At 51.9% G+C, this 17,371-nt stretch overlaps 1 protein-coding gene across 1 annotated transcript in view; it reads right to left on the reverse strand.

Annotated features, from left to right (window-relative positions):
* Nucleotides 1-14,429: 14,429 nt before the first annotated feature.
* epha7 (eph receptor A7) overlaps nucleotides 14,430-17,371 on the reverse strand; it is an 11,665-nt gene continuing 8,723 nt past the window's right edge. Inside the window, exons 5-7 of the mRNA XM_079754191.1 lie at nucleotides 16,471-16,664; nucleotides 15,489-15,644; nucleotides 14,430-15,137 (exon numbers count right to left, since the gene is read on the reverse strand). Of these exons, the coding sequence (XP_079610317.1) occupies nucleotides 15,023-15,137; nucleotides 15,489-15,644; nucleotides 16,471-16,664 (465 nt within the window). The 3' untranslated portion in view covers nucleotides 14,430-15,022. The remainder of the gene's footprint in view (nucleotides 15,138-15,488; nucleotides 15,645-16,470; nucleotides 16,665-17,371) is intronic.

Consider the following 17,371-nt stretch of genomic DNA (forward strand, 5'->3'; position numbering starts at 1 on the left):
ACAGACGGCAGGACAGCCCTAGGACAGATGGCAGGACAGCCCTAGGACAGACGGCAGGACAGCCCTAGGACAGACGGCAGGACAGGGACAGACGGCAGGACAGCCCTGGGACAGACGGCAGGACAGCCCTGGGACAAACGGCAGGACAGCCCTGGGACAGACGGCAGGACAGCCCTAGGACAGACGGCAGGACAGGGACAGACGGCAGGACAGCCCTGGGACAGACGGCAGGACAGCCCTGGGACAGGCGGCAGGAAAGCCCTAGGACAGGGGCCTTCCTGGGCCGAGCCTGGTACTGCCTGTATGGAGAACGCCCATTGCTCGTCTTTACTTCACTTCCATTGATGATTCTGTGGAACTCTACAGAGGTCGTTGTCGCCCGACTCCGTCAGGCCTGGGGTGCTTCAAGGCCGTAAGGAGCTAAACCCTGCCTCCTCTGGGTCGTCGGCTTTATCGTGACACTTTTAAAAAGTGCTCATTGTGTTTTTCCCTCTTTAAACGTGCTGATCCTTTCAGTACGAAATGTTTGTTAGTCTGTCGTGCTCCTTTTCATTTCCTCTTCCTTCGTCTTTTTTCGTGTAGGATATAAAGCTCTAACTCTGTATGTTAATAAAGTTATTCATCTCAGAAACCTTGCCATCGACGTCTGACTGAACAGATCATGGATGAGCTGCCAGATCCTCCGGAGTTACGCTCCATATGGTTTAGATGTTACTGTTTAGTTCCGACCAGTGTCAGCGAGAGTTACTCAATCAATCTGGTGCGGCTAAAGTTACCGGGAAGGAAACGCGGTGACATTTACATTTCTAAATATACATGAAATGCGGCCATCTTGGCCCTTCCTCTGGGTTGGTGTTGAGAAAAGAATCTGCCGAAGGGAATCGATTCGTTATGCCTCAGAAACTCCCTGCAATCAGGGGCTATGGAATGCACATGTGGCCAAATCTCCGTCACATAAACCTTCCCTTCCTTTTCAATATAAGACGTACACCATTTTATGCTAAATGACAACCGACTCTTGTTGTGAAATGTTCCGCGTACTTGAAAGAAAAGGTTCTCATTGGTCAATTATGTCGAATCAAGATACAATTATTTTCCATCACTAATGCTGGTGCTCAGAGCTACAGCATAATGAGCATTGCAATGATCACTTGTTAGAATTGTCAGATTTCCACTGGTTTCAATGTTAAATTCCACATTATCACTAGGCTGAAATATGTTATCTTGATACACAAAGCTGGCTTAAATGGTGTCCTTATCAAACTACTTTCCAACAAAATGTCCTTGTGACAAAACTTGGCAAAGCAAACATAATTAGCTGGACCGATAAAGGCGATCTAATCCCACACATTTTCCAGGATATGTTGCAGGGCTCCCAATGAGAAGCTACATGGTTAGGGTTAGGGTAGGGCCCCGAGGACCGGCCCCCAGCGAGGTCCGGCCCCCCAGCGAGGTCCGGCCCCCAGCAAGGTCCGTCAACCCCGCAAAGGTCCGGCCCCCCAGCAAGGTCCGGCCCCCGAAGGCCCCCAAGGTCCGGCCCCCACAGAGGTCCAGCCCCCGAGGACCCCGAAGGTCTGGCCCCCACCGAGGTCCGTCCCCCACCGAGGGCCCCAAAGGTCCAGAGGGTCCGGTCCCTGGGGGTCCCTGAAGTCCGGCCCCCTGAGCGAGGTCTGGCCCCTGAGGTCCGGCCCCCGAGGGCCCCTGAGGTCTGGCCCAAAGAGGTACGGCCCCCAGCGAGGTCTGTCCGAGGGCCCCAAAGGTCCACAGGGTCCGGTCCCTGGGGGTCCCTGAAGTCCGGCCCCCTGAGCGAGGTCTGTCCCCTGAGGTCCGGCTCCCGAGGGCCTCTGAGGTCCAGCCAAACAAGGTCCGGCCCCAGAGGTCCTACCTGGAGCCACCCTAGCACGAGGCTCCCATCCCCCAGCCTTAGTAAGCGGTAGGCCATCTGTACTCCCTGCTAGTGGCTGTGGATAAAGCGTCTGCTAAAGGACTAAACAGCAGTAAATAGTGGGGCTGAGATGGGGGGGGGGGAGGTGCTGAAGCGACCCATTAAAAAATAGCAACGTCAGCGGACACCAGAAAACAAACGATGCCGACTCCGGCGCTGAACTCCAGCATCGTATACAACGTCCGCCTTCCGGCCCGCGGCGCTCCCAGCGGAGGGGAACCCCGACGCCCGGCTCAGACGCTCACGTCTTAAATCTAGGAACACTACAGCGCGGATCTCCCTGGGGTCCTCACCGCCGGGTTCTCACGGCACTATTCACCTCCCCTCCACGCCGTAAAGCCGTCAGCACCGCCTTCCCCGTAGCGCCGTTCAGCTAAATCACCAGAGCTAACGGCCCCGCTGCAGGTTAAAGAGGCAGCTAGCCTAGCCTAGCCGCAGACAGAAGGCCCGTTTCTCTTGGTTATTTACAGATGAAACCGGTACAGGCTGGATTCTGAACATATCCAGGCTGTTGATGGAAGGGGTTGGTTTCTAGGAAGGTTGGAAATAGCAAAACTCCAAGGCCTACGTATTGATTGACACTGGTTGGTTGACATTGAAAGCGTTGCTGGCAGTTGATATTATTTTGATATATGCGGTCTCAAACATGCTCACTGCTAATTTAAGACATAATCTAGGGCCATATGATATAACTGATTTTTAGACTGACAAATTATTCTTGAAATGGAGTTAAATTGATTAGACCTTAAGTTAAATTCCGCAGTCTATAGTGTTTAGCGATGCATTGGATCAGTATTACAACTTATTGATTAGGGTTCAGAATTAGTATCCTCTGTAGAAATAAGCCATGGGTTTCAGTTCTGTCTCAATATCCATATTCCACATTACTGGATGACTTATTTTCATTTCTTTCCAATAACAAAACCCACATATTTGTGAACAGAGCTCAAAGCCAAGTTGGGCTCTGTGTGAATTATCTTTGTTCGTCATTGCAGCTGATTGTTGACATGGCGGCCATCATCCGTAATACCTGTCAGCCATCATCAACTGCAAGGCCTTCTGGGAAATAATATTTGTTTCAGCCGGAGTCTCCCTCAATCAATCATGCAAATTACCCCTCACCTTGCAATATTTATGATAATGCAACCAATGACGCCACATTAATTGTGGCCATTTCTCAGCACGCAAGTTGGGGTGACAGCAGAATGTGGTAGAAGAGGAGAAGAGGAAGAGATGTTGTGGGTGCTGGAGGCCCATCCATCACAGCCTTTGTGTTGTGTGGATATTACACCTGGCCTGACATTCATCTGTCACCAACCCCTCACATTCCTCACTTATTCATAATAACACTGGAGGGAACGAGGAGCGTTTACAACCGGAGACAAGCTGAATTTAAACTCACATTTCAGGACGTGGGCCTGCTCTTTCATTTCTAAACGTCCATGTAAAAAAGAAAAGAAATCACCTTTATGGATTTTGAATACAAAGCGCAGGAAGACAATTTGAAAACATCCCACTATTCAAATGTGAACTTCTCCAACGGGGTTGAACGCCATTTGTGGCTGAATGACAACGAAGCACAATCTCATTAAAAACTGCCATGTGGGATCGACTTTTAGCAGTTATTTCATAGAAAAAGGCTATGCATATGCAAATTGACGAAAAACCTTGAAAAATACCATCTTATACATTCCAAGAAGAAAAATCACTTTAATTAATACCTATGTAAAACACTGAATATAAGAAAAGAATCCAACACAGTCTGCCCGCACACACACACCTACAATCTGCGTTCTGTCGCAGACCGTCGGCCCCACACACACACACCTTCAATCTGCGTTCTGTCGCAGACCGACGGCCCGCACACACCTTCAATCTGCGTTCTGTCGCAGACCGTCGGCCCCACACACACACACACACACACACCTTCAATCTGCGTTCTGTCGCAGACCGTCGGCCCCACACACACACACCTTCAATCTGCGTTCTGTCGCAGACCGTCGGCCCCAAACACACACACACACACACCTTCAATCTGCGTTCTGTCGCAGACCGTCGGCCCCACACACACACACCTTCGATCTGCGTTCTGTCGCAGACCGTCGGCCCCACACACACACACACACCTTCAATCTGCGTTCTGTCGCAGACCGTCGGCCCCACATACACACACACACACACCTTCAATCTGCGTTCTGTCGCAGACCGTCGGCCCCACACACACACACCTTCAATCTGCGTTCTGCGCAGACCGACGGCCCCGCACACACCTTCAGTCTGCCCTCCGTTCGGTGCTTCTCCCCTACACCTCGCTCTGTTCCCGAGCAGATGTGCGCACATCTGCAGCCTCTTCCTCGCGACTCCCCCTCAAGTGTCGCTGATCGCCGAAACATGAGCGAGAGTCGCAGAGTCGCCGGCCGCATCTCTGTGTGAGAACGACGCCTGGACGCCTTGATCTCGGAGGTTGGAGGTTCGTTTGGTAATAGAGTACTAAAGTGTGACGTCACGTTTCCATAGCAATCGGTTTTCGGTTCTAAACAAACCAAATGAACAAGGGGAAATCCCATGCCACACGAACGTTGTATAGAAAAGGAACGATTTTTTTGAAAATTGATTTGCGAGTTTGCTTTACCAATGACGTAATTAATATTGAAAATAGATTGTCTTCGTATAAAAAAAAAATAAAAACTAAACTAACGTGTAAAGTTAGTTTAGTTTTTTCGCGTAGTGATTTTCACCTCTTGAAATTGATTTATTTTCATTTTAAAAGAAACAACGCATGGAAGCAATGGAAAACGCCATCTCTCGTTCGGTTGTTTAAAACTGAAAATCAGGTTGCCAGGACAACGTGACGTTCTCACTTTAGTAGACACTGAACACTGAACTCGTTCATGAGCAGTGATGGCGGATGAGCAGAAACACAAACACGGTGAAGTAGGAAGCTTGAAAACTTTGTGTTGGAAGTTTAGCAAAATAATAAGTGGAGTAAGTTCTCCATTTTAACATTATATGGTTGTTATTTCCAGGTGGCTTCAACAGTTCAACAATTCTTGCACAAATACGTTTCATTGTTATGTCGTCACATTTCCAACAAGACACTATTCCATAAAGTCCCCTACAGCAACAAGCCACCTCAGGATCCACACACATATTCTATCGATTTATAGATATTCATATTGATATCAGATCGTGATAGCTGAATATAAACCGGTTTAAAGCGGTCTTACCCGATAAGAGGAATATCTCCATCTTTGTTTGTGTCGTCCAGATTATTCTCCGGCGCTTTCCTCTGGAGAGCCGATAGCGACCAGTCATGGGTCTCATCACGACCCTGTCGTGACCTATCGTCGTCTCAGGAGCTCCGTATTCTATATCGCCCCTAGAGGCTCCCGAGATCACCCCTAGCGGCTCCCGAGAACGACGTGGTGGTCGACGTATTCGGTTCAAACAATCAAACCGTGGTTCAAACCACCGAACTGTGGTTCTAACCATCAAACTCTGCCTCAAACTATCATACCGTGGGTCAAACATCAAACCGTGTTTCAAACCGCGGTTCAAACCATCAAACCGTGGTTCAGACCGTGGTTCAAACAGTCAAACCGTCGTGTTTTCATCACATCAGTTTCTATTCGGACGGATTAATACTCGCCTCGGTGTGACCGTTGAACACGCGCAGAAGAAAACCAGCGTTCCCATGACAACAGCCCGGTCAGGCCTCCGACTTGAGGACACGTTTCATTTAGGTCGTGATGAATTATCCCGAGAGGCCAAGCGCACTGACCGACGTCCCGCCTTCTTTATAGGTCCATGTGTCCCGCGCACTGTCTGACGTCACGCGCACGGTCTGACGTCCCGCGGACGGGCTGACGTGCCGCGTCTCATGACTCGCGCATCACCTCGCTGCGTTAACGCAGCTTACGTTTGAGGGACACCAGCAGGATGACCCCCCCATTCATCACGCCCCCCCTCCCTTCACACAATAATACTAAATACTAAATAAATTGAATCATAACAATAAATAAGAATTGTAATTCTAGGAATTATAATAAAAAAATATTTTTTATCGAACAGAAGTCCTAAACAAATACACTGGCAAACTGGACGCACACACACACACACACCTACACACACACACAAATACACGTGTGTGTGAGTGTGTATGTGCATGACTATGTGTGTATCTGGTGTGTGTTTTTGTGTGTCTTTTGTGTGTGTGTGTGTGTGTGTGTGTCTGATGTGTGGGTCTGTTGTGTGTGTGTGTGTGTGTCTGGTGTGTGTGTGTTTCTGGTGTGTGTGTGTGTGTATCTGATGTGTGTCTGGTGTGTATGTCTAGTGTGTGTGTGTGTGTGTGTGTGTGTGTGTGTGTGTCTCTCCTCTCCTTGACTCTCCTCTGCTCGGTCCCGGGGGCCTCTTGGGGACGGAGCTCAGAGGACAGATCAATACGGCCCCATTAGGCCCCCCGCCGCCGGCCGCTGCAGACCTCCGGGGCCCGGAGGAGGAGGAGGCCGGCTGCACTACCCACCGCCCGCCGGAGGTCTGGGGGTCTGGAGGTGGTCTAGGGAAGCTCCTCCCCCAGCTGGGTGGCTCCTCCCCTCAGCTGGGAGGCTCCTCCCCTCAGCTGGGTGGCTCCTCCCCTCAGCTGGGCGGCTCCTCCCCTCAGCTGGGAGGCTCCTCCCCCAGCTGGGCGGCTCCTCCCCTCAGCTGGGAGGCTCCTCCCCCAGCTGGGAGGCTCCTCCCCTGGCTCTGATGCCGTCCGTCCTGCTGGGTTTTCACACGAAAATGAGTGAAAAAAAATGAGCCATGAGGTCTCCTCATGTAAGAAGAGGAGATAATGGTGTCACACACACACACACACACGCACACACACACACACACACACACACACACACACACACACACACACACACATACACGCACACAAATCAGCTCTTTTGACCTCTGGCTGTACAGGATGGTGCAGATGATCAATCCTAATTCTCTCTCTCTCTCTCTCTCTCTCTCTCTCTCTCTCTCTCTCTCTCTCTCTCTCCCTCTCTCTCTCTCACTATTTAAACTTAATATCTTTATACTTGTATTAAACATGACCATTTAGCATAGCATTGAAGAAACACAAGAAAACACAACAGTGAAGACAGAAGCGGCGGTGTTGATCTTTGTGTTGAAGTTCTCCTGGGCCCTCAGCCACCGATCACTGGTGTCCAGCCAATCATGGCGCTAATAGCAGCGCCCCTCATTCCACTATGTCTTTAAAGACTAACTGCCATCCAATCGGCCAGATCCATCACCGCCCTGCCTCCACAGAGCCACAACACCCATCACGGAGGTATTGAAGACCGTCAGGGCGGCCATGTTTCAGCGTTCTTTAAATACTTAATGCGGGACGTAGCCATCGACTGGTCGTTAAACACGCCTCGTGGCTCCATTATGAATCCATTGAGCAGGCGGGGGCCTCAACTGCAGGGCTCCGCTCAGGCTGCCTGGAGGAACTCAGCGCGGCTGAGGCCATTTTGTCTTCCGCTGAGCACGGCCGTGTTTCAACACAAGCTTCTTCAAGGCTTCAAGTTTCAGGCATTATCAAGTGTTGCTTTTTCAGCACCTTGGACAAAGTTAGAAGTCTGCGTCCCAGATCGAAGCATTGTCTCTGGCGTCGCTCATCATACGGTATTCAGACCGCTGTTTGGATACCCGCACGTTCCGTCACCCGTGACCACGGGGACAGACGCCGGCGCTTCGTAGAACAGAACGCCGCGGTGCCATGAAGCTATCTCCGCCACGCCGCTAATCACGGAGAGGACCCCGCTCAGCCAATTAGAACCAAGGCTTCCAGAGAGAAGCGTTGGAACAAATGAAGCTTGATCAGGACGGCGTGGCTGTGGCGTGACGGCGGCGGGAGGCGGCGGGGTGATGTTACAAACGCTCTGAACTCTTTAAACGCTGCTGCTGTCAGAGTACTGATACTGCCTTAAAACTCAGTGGAAACACAATTCATTATTATTTTTATAATTATATATAAAAAGGTATAAAGCATTATGGATTATAGGGTCTGTAAATAGAAAGAATTAAACAAACATTCTGTGTGTCCAACCTTTACCCGGCGCGACGTTACAGCGTTCATCACTCCTGGCGTTGAGACGGCTGCTGTTCTGTCTCCTGAACGAGGAGCTCGTCCATCTTCCTCCGCCGCTCCGATGACGCGCTCATTTCCCCACCATCTTGTTTACTCGCTAACGACAAACCGAGACAAGATTAAACGGCCGACGATGTCAGCGCGTCTGGTTAGTGTGTGGGTATAACGGGTGGAGCCATGAGGCTGCTAGGGGCCTGTGCCCTCTAAAAGACCCCTATAGGGGCCTCCGGACACACAGGGGCCCCTATAGGAGCCTCAGCCCTCTGGACCCACAGGGGCCCTCTAGGGGCCTCCGGACACACAGGGGCCCCTATAGGAGCCTCAGCCCTCTGGAAACACAGGGGCCCTCTAGGGGCCTCCGGACACACAGGGGCCCCTATAGGAGCCTCAGCCCTCTTGACACAGGGGCCCTCTAGGGGCCTCCGGACACACAGGGGCCCCTATAGGAGCCTCAGCCCTCTGGACCCACAGGGGCCCTCTAGGGGCCTCCGGACACACAGGGGCCCCTATAGGAGCCTCAGCCCTCTGAAAACACAGGGGCCCTCTAGGGGCCTCCGGACACACAGGGGCCCCTATAGGAGCCTCAGCCCTCTGGACCCACAGGGGCCCTCTAGAGGCCTCCGGACACACAGGGGCCCCTATAGGAGCCTCAGCCCTCTGGAAACACAGGGGCCCTCTAGGGGCCTCCGGACACACAGGGGCCCCTATATGAGCCTCAGCCCTCTGGAAACACAGGGGCCCTCTAGGGGCCTCCGGACACACAGGGGCCCCTATAGGAGCCTCAGCCCTCTGGACCCACAGGGGCCCTCTAGGGGCCTCCGGACACACAGGGGCCCCTATAGGAGCCTCAGCCCTCTGGAAACACAGGGGCCCTCTAGGGGCCTCCGGACACACAGGGGCCCCTATAGGAGCCTCAGCCCTCTTGACCCACAGGGGCCCTCTAGGGGCCTCCGGACACACAGGGGCCCCTATAGGAGCCTCAGCCCTCTGGAAACACAGGGGCCCTCTAGGGGCCTCCGGACACACAGGGGCCCCTATATGAGCCTCAGCCCTCTGGAAACACAGGGGCCCTCTAGGGGCCTCCGGACACACAGGGGCCCCTATAGGAGCCTCAGCCCTCTTGACCCACAGGGGCCCTCTAGGGGCCTCCGGACACACAGGGGCCCCTATAGGAGCCTCAGCCCTCTTGACCCACAGAGGCCCTCTAGGGGCCTCAGAGCTATGGACCCACAAGGGCCCCTCTCTCTTGGACAGAAGCATCAAGCATAATGATTTTGTAATGTGATTCATCGTTATCGCATAAGGACTCAGTGGTTATTGATTAATACTTAATCAATTACCAGCGGCTCTCGATCCCCCTCCCTAAATAGTGCTACAGAGGTACATTAGGAGCTTTGTGTCTGCCTGTCTATGTGAGTGTGTGTGTGGGGGGGGTTGTGTGTGAGCATGCAACCGTGTGCCTTGGTTAATCGTTCATCGTTCGTCCGGTTCGCTTTCATCTTCATCTTCATTCGTCTTCATCCACATGCTGTCAGTAGAAGCTGTGTGTTGGACCGACCTCTGGATTACTGCCGATTCAACAAACACCGATGATCTCACTGTCGTCCGCACGGCCGCTGCGCGAGGTCCGACCGCCCGGACAGAGGAGATAAATAACAACGAGAAGAGATCCGCACGAGGAGGAGGCGGAGAGAGGCTTGTGTTGTTTGGAAGCGAAAATGACAGCCAGTGAAACCATAAGGTGTGTGTGTGTGTGTGTGTGTGTGTGTGTGTTTGAGTGTTCGACGCTGAGTCTTCATTAAAAAAAACAATTAGCGCGGGTAAGCCAACACCGCCGCCGCTCCGCGGGGACGCGCTTGTCTGAGAACGGATCGCGCTGCTCCGCGGAATTAGCATACATGCCACGCTCCCACACACTCCGCCGCGAAAACACAGACCATTATGTACACTCAAACGCACACGTACACACACAAACAAAATAATGCAAACTCAAATGCGCGCACACACACACACACACACACACACACACACACACTCACTCACATAATAAAGTATACACGTAAATTCACTAAAGCACCCACGCACACACAATGTACACGCTCAAATACATACACACTAGCGCACACACAAATTCTCCCACTCACTCACACAAACACAAACCAACTAACACCGACACACACTCGTACGCGGAGAAAACAAACATGTTTTGCAGGGAACCCGAAGCTGTTCTGGTCGCAGCTGTTGAGCTGTGCAGGAGACTCGCGCTCTTTTAGTAAAATAAATACCCGCAACGTGTGAGATAGAACCACGTGACCCCAGTCTGCTGCTACAGGCGGCGCCGGAGGACTCAGAAACAGGAAGAGCTTGTTTTCAGGAAAACACCCACCCACACACACACACACACACACACACACACACACACACACACACACACACACACACACACACACACACACACACACACACACACACACATACACACACACATAAATAAACATACAAGCTCAGGCAAGCAGAAAAACACACACACACACAAAATCAGACAAGCACAAAAAAACACCCACACCCACACACATAAATAAACACACACACACGCACAGAGAAACGGATACATGATATCAATTGTGATGAACTCAGACTATAAAAATATGTTCACGAAACAAGTTCTGTAGAGATTGTATTATATTTCCAAAAATATATGTACAGTCTATTACAAAGGTTACAAAGCAAAAAGAATTGTCTATGTAACAAGAAATCGTCTAATTAAATGTTTTTTACAGTTCGTGGTTGGGGAAAATACTTCTGACCAGTGAATATTCTCAATACTTTTTAAACACAGAAAAATAAATAATAAATCAACATTTTGTATTACTGTACAATAAACTAAAAGGCGGAAAAAAAAACAATTCAAGATGGAATTCCTATCGGCTGTCTTTGGTCCTAAATGAAAACAAATGATGTACAACTGAAATAGTGTGGGTGACATTTATCATCTGCGTGTGAGATAGAAAAATATAGTGCATTTTCAACGTATTCAGAGCTCACTACTGAGTAATATGTGTAAAAAAAACAATATAAATAAAATGTACAAGTTTTACAATTAGAACGCATACAAAGTCTCTCGCCCGCCCCTCGTTTCCCGACACAATCAGCAGTGCTGAACTCTTTGGAATTACCCGCCAAAACAAACCAATCAGCTTTCACGATGTCCCTCCACTGAACCACAGGGTTTCTTAAAAAATAGAACGTTCTGGAACGTTCTGGTGTTCCTGAATCCCTCAACCCAGAACATTCCACACCTTCCTCGTATCCGTTGACCGTGAAACACAGAACAACCCTCGACAGAAGTCGTGCTTTTGCGCTTTTAGTCAAGTTCACGTTGTTTTTCATTTCCCCTCCCCTCCCCCTCCCCGGTTCAGAAGAGACGAGGCGGGTAAACCAGGAGGGCGGGTAGAAGGTGACTGTTGGTGAAGGTCACCTCGGGTTCTACACGAGGATCGATCGCATCCCCGGACGTAATCTCAATTTGGCTCAAAGTGCTGCTTCGACAAGAGGACCACCGCGAGAGAGAGAGAGGGGAGAGAGAGACAGAGGGAGAGAGGGAGAGAGGGGAGAGAGACACACAGGGAGAGAGGGGAGAGAGACACTGGGAGAGAGGGAGAGAGGGGAGAGAGAGGGAGGGTGACAGAGAGATAAAAGTGAGAGAGACAGAGAGACAGATAGAGAGAGAGAGAGAGAGAGAGAGAGAGAGAGAGAGAGAGAGAGAGAGAAAGTTCTAGCCCCAGGGCTCCAGGACTACTGTAGCCCCTCAATTTCAGATCAGAGCAGGCAAGGGGGGGCTTGGGGGAGGGTGAAGGGTGGAAGGATTGTCGCAGGTGGTGGTGGAGGAGGTGGTGCAGGAGGTGGAGGAGGAGGAGGAGGAGGAGGAGGAGGTGGGGGAGTGAGAAGAGGGGACTGACTGCTGCTTTTGATGTCGAGGAGTTTTGTGCTGACTGAAGGACTTTAGAACGCTCTACAATTCAAAGCTGATGCCGGGCCAGCTGAAACGCCCGAGAAAGGCCTGGTGTGTGTGTGTGTGAGCACGAGAGTGTGAGTGTGTGTGTGTGCGTGTGAGCACGAGTGTGTGCGTGCGTGTGTGTGAGCACGAGTGTGTGCGTGTGTGAGCACGAGTGTATGCGTGTGCGTGTGTGTGTGTGTGTGTGTGAGACCCAGGGCCGTCTCCGGTGGGTTCGAGCCCCCCGTTCCAGGACCACAGAGAGGAACAGACGGAGAGAGGGGGAGGGGCCGGTTGTCACGGCGACGCGCCCGCGAGGAGCGTTTCATCTCCGCCATAAACGAGAGATTAAAAAGGGAAGCAGGGGAGGGGCGGGGGATTGTGGGGATAGATGATGCATTTATCTCGCAGGCAGCAGCCGTTGGCTCCTTCTCCAATATGAGGGAAAGTGTTTCCATTGAACAGCCGCCCTCGACGCGGCTCAGCTCCACGCCAGAGAGGACGCCACCTGATGCCTGATTGGCTCTCGGCGGGCGGGCGTTGGAGGAGACGCCAGGATGTGTGATCAATCACGCCGCTACGGGGGGGCGGGGGGGGGGGGATTGATTTCACTGTACATCTCTGTGCTGTAAGGATCCGCCCCTCTGGTTCTCGGGGTAGAGTCCAGAAGGGACCGGATCGGTCTGGTTTACGGCTGACTCCTGCGTTGTTCTGGCTCCTCCTCCTAAACCTGTATCAGGCGTTCTGGTTAGGTGGGCCTCAGGAGGGCGGGGGGGGTGAGGGGAGATAACCCTGTGAGTGAGGAGGAATCATTCAGACTCACAATACACTAACGAGAGGCTGCCTGTACGAACCCCCCCCCCCCCCCCCCCCCCCCCTTCCCAGGTGCCTCTACACACGGGGGGTTTGTCATCTGGTAACGCAAGCTTTCCCCAAAGCGCTCGTATCGGTTGAAATGGAGGGACTTTGACATCATCGGAGTGACATCATCACCAGGAAGTGACATTGGCACTCTTCTACTGTTTTGGGAACAGGCCCTCGTCTCCGCGGCAACACAAACAACCATCTTCCCTTCTCATCCGTCCCCTCTTCCTCTCTCGTCTTCATCGTGCGCTAAGCGCCACGGTGGCGTCTCGCAGAGAGAACCCGTCTTTATGACCGCAAGGTGCGAGTCCAGTCGCTTCAGGTCGGAGAGTTCTCGCTCTCTCTCAGGAGGACAGGATATTCCCAAAGCGTCTGCACACAGAGAGGCTAACACAGCTAGCACCTTTGATTCCCAGGTGAGGACAACTTCGACCTGCTAATTATTGCTCTGTTTTGCCGACCCGTCCTGCAGACGAGCCGAACTTGCCCATCAGACGTATTTTATGCACTTGATTTGAATCACCTCCATTTCCTGATAAGAAGGTAACCAAGAAGAACGTTAGGAGCTGATTGGTCGCCTGCTGAGAGTAGACCGATATCTAACGGAAACCGCGTAAAGCATTGCCATCCAAGTGCCTAAAACAGCGGCATAACCTAGCACATTTTAAGGCAGTACTTGTAAAATTTACACTTTCCATAGATTCACCCCAAGGTACATATGCAGCTCAACAGTTCATATATTAAACATTGTGTGCAACATAGTATTTTAGGCAAAACAATGGCAGAATAATCAACGGTGGCTAGAGTTACAATACAATCTTCAAATGGTGCTAAAATATCCTCTAATAAAACTAAAAGAAATGTTTGAGGACACCTGACAGAAAATTCAAGCACTTCCCGTCAAGCACTTCCTGCTTTGAAGACTACAGACAAATAAAATATTGCTACACTGATACCCAAGTTTGCGGTCCTTCCACAAATCCTTTTTTATCTTCAGTGTCTCAGTGGTGGTCGTCATCTTCCAAAGCGGCATTCTGTGCTTTTTGGAAGCTCCCACGTCCGTCTTAAAGTGTGAGAAATGTGTGTGAAAAAGTAACGTGGACAGTGACCTCCCCACCGGCCTCAGAAGACCTCTGAGATCCCTAGTCCTCAGAAAACCTCTGAGACCTGAAGTCCTCAGAAGACCTCCGAGACCTGAAGTCCTCAGAAGACCTCCGAGACCTGAAGTCCTCAGAAGACCTCCGAGACCTGAAGTCCTCAGAAGACCTCAGAGACCTCTAGTCCTCAGAAGACCTCCAAAAACTGGAGACCTCAGAAGACCTCCAAGATCTGGAGACCTCGGAGACCTCCAAAAACTCCAGGCATCAGAAGACCTCCAAGAACTGGAGACCTCAGAAGACCTCTGAGACCTCCAGTCATCAGAAGGTCCGTGGGACGTCCAGTCGTCCCCAGAAGGGACCAGGAGTCCAGGAGAACGTGTTGAAGTGGACACAGCCGTATGGGGAGAAAATAACGTAACTCAAACATTCAAAATGTCCCCAGTACGTCTCAACACAAACTGGGAGAAGTACCGGTTTAGAGTCCAACCAAAAGGCTCAGTCTTTGTTCACGCTCTGCTTTTTGATTAGATGGTTTACCCTGTTGTCAAGTCCAAAGAAAAACTATAAAATAAGCTATTGTTAAGCTCAAAAGTGTCTGGCGGAGGACTCAATCAAATTAAAAATAAAAAAGACCAAAAAATACTGAAAAGCCACCACAAGGAAACAATAAATCTGTTTGTTAAAGGAAATCCATATTCATGGTGTGCTAAATGGTCCATGAAGGTAGAGGAACCTGGGGGTGGAAGGTCCATCGCTCCTTTGATATGTGGTAGACATCTTCAACACCCAGACCCCGCCCCAATAATCCAAGTTCTTATCCTCTCCTTAGTGGCCTCTCCCAGAAGACGGAGGGTCCGACAGCCCCCCACCCCCCGACCCCGGAGGAAACAAAGGAATGGAAGCATCCAGGGCGGTGGTCCTGGGGAGGCCTCCTGATTGTCCCGTGGGCCCCCAGAGGGGCTCCCTGGCTGAGCTGGTCCAGACGAGGCCGATCACACCTGGACCCCCGTCCCGTGGAGGTGCAGCACCTGGGCCCTCATGGTCTGGATGCTGCTCATCACCTTCTTCTGGTGGCCCACCAGCGAGATGCCCAGGCTCATGACGTCCCTGCAGGACCAACAAGAAGCTCCCGTTAGTCAGTGGAAGGGCCTAGACTGGACCTGGACCGGACCTGGACCGGACCTAGACCGGACCTGGACCGGACCTGGACCGGACCTGGAACGGACCTGGACCGGACCTGGAACGGACCTGGACTGGACAGCCCAAGACCAAAACCAGGACCAGGATCATTGGGGCATTTCATTTTAAAGAAAGAAGCTAAAAACATTGCATTCTTCGTTGACGAACGATAGAATTTAACTCTTTTTAAACCTCATGAAGGATAACTAAAGCTGAGTGCCTTGTCTCAGCTCCTGTATAGGGTGAGTGTGTGCCGGTGGACTGCAGAGCGGTACGTACTCGATGGACATGCGGGCCACCGACTGCAGGGAGTTGTACCCGGCGGCGGTGAAGTTGTCGCGGTAACGCTCCATCTTGATGGCCTCCAGCCACTCGGACACCGAGCAGAAGGCGCTGAAGTCGGGCGGGTTCTGGTCCAGCAGCGGGCTGATGGGTCTGAGGGCGGAGAGGAGACGTCTTAACGGGGTGGGCACTTTGGGTTAGCCCAGCGGGGCGGTAACCACGGAGACGCCGCGTAGCGGCCGAGGTTGGCGTCCGACCCGAGGCTCTGCACTACCGTGATATCAGCGAGAAGAACATTTGTACATTTGACATTTAGGGGATTTGGCCGCCGCTTTAATCTAAAGTGACATACAGCCCTTCATTCACCCGTTAACACAGCGACGGCGGAGTCGTCCCCTCAGGGCGACAGACAGCTGGCCGGGAGCAGTCAGGGTGAGGCGTCACGCCCGCTCTCAAGAGGAACGGACGTCTTTCCCAGAATGCACAGGAGAGCTGTTTGACGGACTCTGGCGTGGCAGAGTTGGGGGACACGTTTACGGGCCCAGGAACTCATGATGCCGGTTGGTTTAGAAAAGGCCTGCCATGGACTCTGGTAGAGCGTGTCGGAGTCCCCTCCATCGTTCCTCCTCACTGCGGACCTCAGCACGAGCTAAGCTAGAGCTACTGAGTCCTCCATTAGACCGACCAGCCACCCAATAACACCTGGCTTGTTTCTGAACTACCAACAGCTTCTTTATTATCTGTACGTTATTGTTTCTGGTGTTTCTCTATGATAATGATCTGTGTTTAATTGCCAGCGGAGATGAACACTAGGACTTCGTTGCCGGAGGTCATGACTGAAGGACGGGATACAGACAAGTGTGCAGGGACCTATGAGATACGACTTAATAACGGTTGTCAACGCATCTCATAGGAGATGAACCGTCCAAGTCCTCTTAAAGGGGTAGGCCCAGGCCAGGTAACCAGGGGAGTCCCGTACCTGGTGCAGGTCCCGGCGGGGGTCTTCAGGGTGTTGGGGTTCCGGATCATCTTGTCCAGGAGCCCCACGATCTGCTCGAACTTGGGCCGCTCGGCGCGCTCCTTCTGCCAGCAGTCCAGCATGAGCTGGTGCAGCCCGGGGGGGCAGTCCATGGGGGCGGGCAGCCGGTAGCCCTCCTCGATGGCCTTGATCACCTGGGGGGCACATGACACACGTCAGCCAATCGCCTTCAGGGGCACATGACACCCGTCAGCCAATCGCCTTCAGGGGCACATGACACCCGTCAGCCAATCGCCTTCAGGGGCACATGACACACGTCAGCCAATCGCCTTCAGGGGCACATGACACCCGTCAGCCAATCGCCTTCAGGGGCACATGACACACGTCAGCCAATCGCCTTCAGGGTCACATGACACATGAAACGCGTCAGCCAATTGCCTTCAGGGTCACATGACACATGAAACGCGTCAGCCAATTGCCTTCAGGGTTGAAATACCCGAAGAGAATAACTTCTTAAGTTCTTTACACGGCATTGGAGAAGATGTAGGAATTGAATATTGGTGTGAAGTGTCCCAGAAAAAAGAAGGCATTTCCCAACACTTGAAGAGTGTGTTACCTCTGCTCAGAGACGGTTTAGGTGGGACTCGGGTTTCTAGTTATGAATAAATAAATAAAGAGCGTCCGAACGGCGGGACGCCGCTGGGCTCCAGGCTCCCTCTTATGTTAGCATGCGGGACGCTTAGCGGCTAGCTCATTGAGAGTCGATCCGGGGCCCTCACAAGGTGCGGAGGGCCCCTGGGCTCCAGCACCACCCCCCCCGCTCTCCGTGTCCTGATTCTGGGGTGTCAGGAGGCGTATATTTCTATATTTCTAAATATATTCATCTGCTGTCAGCAGTGTT

The sequence above is a fragment of the Pollachius pollachius genome (genome assembly GCF_949987615.1).
Source record: "Pollachius pollachius genome assembly, chromosome: 16".
Taxonomy (NCBI): Eukaryota; Metazoa; Chordata; class Actinopteri; order Gadiformes; family Gadidae; genus Pollachius; species Pollachius pollachius.